This window comes from Camelina sativa, chromosome 3 (genome assembly GCF_000633955.1).
Source record: "Camelina sativa cultivar DH55 chromosome 3, Cs, whole genome shotgun sequence".
NCBI classification, from domain to species: Eukaryota; Viridiplantae; Streptophyta; class Magnoliopsida; order Brassicales; family Brassicaceae; genus Camelina; species Camelina sativa.
Genome location: NC_025687.1, coordinates 11,246,564 through 11,251,362, shown reverse-complemented (window position 1 = coordinate 11,251,362; position 4,799 = coordinate 11,246,564). Strand labels below are relative to the sequence as shown.

The window sequence follows — 4,799 nt, the reverse complement described above, 5'->3', positions numbered from 1 at the left end:
ATGACGATTTTATAGCAATCATGACCAAATTTAAAGCTCGGAAGTATGTATTTATCTATAATTTTTGCAAGATACAAAAAAAAATTGGTTTTATTCATAGTTTGATTCATATATTTTAGGGTAGCACTACATAATTTTTTTTTTACAAAACTAGTTAATTTTGATTTATAATTTCATTGTAGACTTGATAGGAATGCTTGCATTGAAGAGGTCAAGGAACTGCTTAAAGGACATCGAGACTTGATTTCGGGTTTCAATGTATTCTTGCCAAAATGTTTGGAGATCGCTGATTGGTATAACTTAGAGGGTAGGTGATGTAGCTTGTGATTCAATATTTTTCTTCATTAATTTGGGAGTTATGTATTAGATTTAGCCATTATAGGCTTATAAATAAGGTTCTAAGATATTTGTTCTTTCCAAATTATATATATATATATATATATATATATATATAATTCAACAAATCTTAAAATGGTTATACAGAGAAGATCAAGTTATTTAACCGATTCGTTGCCCTTGATATACTAGACACAACCGGATAATGACATATGTCCAAATACTTATGAGTTTACAAGCTTACATATCTCTGTGTATAAATATCACAAATGTAGGACCTGTTGTAAACACTAAGGAATAAATCAAATGAAAGTTTCAAAGCCTTTCTTCCCTTTCTTTCTGTCTAGAAATCTTTGTAAAAATAAATCAGAATTCGATGAAATAATCATATTATGTATATCTCTTTGGCTTCACATACGACTTTGATCATGTTTTTATGGCACGTAGACTGGGAAAGTAACTAGTGGATGGGACTAGTTAAGCAAAAATATGAAATGATTGGAGACTCAGGACAATTGCCTTAATGAAAAAGAAAACAGACAATGGATAGATTTAAGAAACTAACAAATCAAACTAGTCAGAGTTAGCGGTCAGAGTGTTACAATAATTATAAAATATTTTCATTAATTAAATATATTACTATCCTCACCTTTGATTTAGTAATTAATATACCGAGAGCTTTCAAAAAACAATTCTCAAAAATTTACCAAAAAAAGAAAGAAATACTACAAAAAAAATATTGACAATTTTAAATTTCTTAACCAGATAACACTTAAGATTTATGACATCAATACTTCTTAGTTTCTGACATATTGTCTAATTTTTTATATATCAACTAAATAATTTATTAAAGAGTTTTTATATATAGATAATGTAATAATAGTAAATGCCACATTGTAACTAAAGTGATTTTAAGCTTTGGGAAAAGTTAAAGTAATAAATAAACTTTGACAGATGCTTATTAAGATCTACAATTTGAATTGATTATAACTAAATTTACATAAAAATCTGTAAATTATAATTAATGTGATTATAATTACAGCTGACATGTGTTTAGTTCATTTAATATTATAATAAAAATATATCTCATTGTTACAAAGATGTAAATTGCAAATGGACTGATTTCACTAAGGTTTTTTTTTATATATAGAAAGATGTAAATTGCAAATGGACTGATTTCACTAAGGTTTTTTTTTATATATAGAAAGATGTAAATTGCAAATGGACTGATTTCACTAAGGTTTTTTTTTATATATAGAAAGATGTAAATTGCAAATGGACTGATTTCACTAAGGTTTTTTTTTATATATAGACACCCATACAACTCAAAACTATTCATGTGCTAGTGGTGAACCTTGTACTCGAAGTAAATTTTCCTGTTAGGTACTTTGAAGTCTGTTTTTATCAATCTAAAGTTGATTATTATCATGTTTCTCGTGCTTTGCATCTGCATGGTTCATTGCATGTACTTTTTAAAATTCTAGTAATTGTTAATTAAGATGTCTGATGCAAAACTCTGTTATTTTCAAGAGATTTTAAGTTAATTTAAAGAAATTTAATCAAAATAATTAGTTTCTTTAATGAAAACAAATAATTAGAAAATCATTCTCTTTGTTTGGAAAATAAATAAAAGCTTCAACGATCAACCTTAAACTATGGTGGGAGGAGGAAGTAAGCATGTGGGAGAAGGAAGCAAACCGAAGAAAACTAAAGATGATGCGTATGCATATCTTACGGCTGTAAGGAATCATTTTCACAATGATAAAAACAAGTATGACGACTTTGTTACGATCATGTATAATTTTAAAACTCGGAGGTATATATGTGATATATATATTTATAGTTTTTGAAAACTTTGATAAAAAAAAAATATAATTCAATCTTTATTGGGGTTATACTATTTTGTTAAAGAAGTAATTAATTTGGATATTATAATTCTATTGTAGCATTGATAGGGATGATTGCATAAAAAAGGTGGAGAAACTGCTTAGAGGACAACGAAACTTGATTTCGGGTTTCAATGCATTTTTACCAGAGAGTTTGGAGATCACTAATTATTACTCTGGGGCAGGAGAGGGTCGGTGATGCTTTGGGATTTTCTTCGTTCGTCTAAACCAATAAATTTGTTTTAAACCGAATAAATTATATGTAGTTCGTTCTCTTTAATCCATATTTTATTTAGGAATCATGATTTGGGTTTGGCTAATTTATTTTATAAATAAGACTATATAATCTTTGTTCTTATCAAAATTTTAATATTTCCTTTCAACTCTTTAGTCTTTACTTTTATTATTCAATAAAATCTAAAAATGCTAGAATTTCAAATATTATGAGAATCAACGTATAGTAGGTGTTGTTTTCAGATTTATAGTAGAATCGTGTTTTCCGTCATAATTATATTACTGATAAAATTGGAATTAATATATATATATATATATATATACTATTAATATAGACAATCCTTAATAAACAATGATAAAATTAAAACTGTAACAATAATAACCAAAAGTACAACTAAGTGGCCTTTGGACTCAGTATTTACTATTTCTTTTATATAATAAACATATCCAAAACATCTATAAGAAGAAACGCTATTTCTTTTTGAAATCTTGAAGTCCGCAAAGAGGAAGCTTCTTCCTCGTCGGGTAACTATAAACTATATGATCACCTTCTTCTTCCTTTTAGGTTAGGTTAATGATCGAGTTTTTGTTTAATCTGGTTCGTTGCTCCATCTTTCATTTGATTATTTTCTAGTTTCTTTCTTGATCAGCCTTGTTGTTGTTGTTTTTTTTCCTATCGAGATTGATTCTAGATGTTCTTAAAGGACCTTGTTCGATGAAATTGTACATGAATTTGTATTCTTAGAAGATGAACATTACATGAATCATCCAAATCGTTCGCTCAGTTTCACGTTTCTTATACTACACGAACTGAGTTCTTAATTTATCTTGACGTTGTTGCTGTGGATGAAGTTTCTTGAATTCATAAGTCAGTTTCCATACCATGGTTGGAAGAAGCTTAGTACCGGATGTAACTACGGATGAAGCTGTTTCATACCTAACTACTGTGAGGAAAGCATTTCATGATGAACCTGGAAAATATGCCCAGTTTCTCAAGATAATGCATGATTTTGGTGCTCGAAGGTATGAATTGCTCTGTCCCTGTTATGTTTAGATTAACTGCTCTTAAATAATCTACAGAGAAGACATATATGAAGTGATTATGATGTTATTGTTATCTCTGTAGCGTTGACACAACTACTGTCATTGCAAGGATGGAGAAACTCCTGAAAGATCATGATACGTATGAACAACAACATCCTCCTATTCTCTATCATTATCAAAAGAAGAAGAGAAGCCCAAGTGGCTAGGAGTCCAATAACATAGATCCAGTAGGTTCAAGAGATAGTAGCAGGCCTCTTGGACAGATTGTTCTAGTTTAATATGAATAAGGTCGTTGTCCTACGGCACTGTGGCCACAACGGCTCTTTGGTGTAGAGACAAAGGAACATTAGGGTATCAGAAAGAATACTTAAAGACAGAGGGGGGTAAGGGAGTAGGTATCGAATATCAGAACACTTTTGTAAGGGGAGGGAAGAGACTCTGAACATTTCTCTCATTTGTCTCACTTTGTCTTGTAATAAACGAGCATTTGTCTTATTCTCTGTTCTTATTCTACATTCTACATTCTACATCTTAAACGTATCAAATTGGTATCAGAGCCGTCTATCTTGGGAACTACTCTTCAAGATGGCGCTTAAGAAGGTGGAAGAGTTAGAGAAAGTCATGGAGAACATCCAGAAAGAAGTCCAACAACTGTCCAATCTGGAGTCCGACGTCAGCGCCATGAAGAAACAACTGGGGAAGCTAGACGTCCTGGAGAAACAGATGGGAAAGTTGGATGTTCTGGAACGTTTGGAGCAAAGGATGGCGAAGGAAGACCATCGTACGTGGGGTCCGACCAAGGGAAGTGAAGATGACACTCAAGTTTCCGGTGTGGAGAAACAAGGGGGGGGGGTGAGTCTCATCAACGGTACCTACAGACTCCTACACTGGAGATGGGAGAAATGCAGAGACGGGAACCGCCGGTGGAGGAAAGAGAGCCATCGGAGGAGGCGGAAAGCTGGGTCCTTCGGTTAGAGCAATACTTTGAGTTGCAGGACTTCACCGAGGAGGAGAAACTAAGAGTTGTGCGAGTGTGTTTCTCAGGAGATGCACTCTCTTGGTACAGATGGGAGAGGGATAGAAATCCCCTTCTCAACTGGGAACAGCTCAAGAATCGGGTGTTGGAGAACTTCGCCACGACGCATGATTTGACCGCTGGCGAAAGGTTGTTGTTGCTCCGAGAGGACGATACAACCGGAAAATACTGTAAGAACTTCATCGCCTTAGCTTCTAACACACCGGAGGTTTCAGAGCGGGTGTTAGAAATGGCCTTCATGATTGGGTTGAAGCCTAAGGTTC

General features: G+C 32.8%; 1 protein-coding gene and 1 long non-coding RNA gene across 2 annotated transcripts; both read left to right on the top strand.

Annotated features, from left to right (window-relative positions):
- Positions 1–404, top strand: LOC104776552. The gene is made up of 2 exons (XR_766131.1): positions 1–43; positions 183–404. It is a non-coding gene; the product is annotated as an uncharacterized LOC104776552 (long non-coding RNA).
- On the top strand, positions 1,627–2,576 carry LOC104776551 (paired amphipathic helix protein Sin3-like 3). The gene is made up of 3 exons (XM_010500647.1): positions 1,627–1,719; positions 1,970–2,152; positions 2,283–2,576. Exons 2-3 carry the CDS (start codon positions 1,992–1,994, stop codon positions 2,419–2,421), a joined length of 300 nt encoding a protein of 99 aa, XP_010498949.1. The 5' UTR covers positions 1,627–1,719; positions 1,970–1,991; the 3' UTR covers positions 2,422–2,576.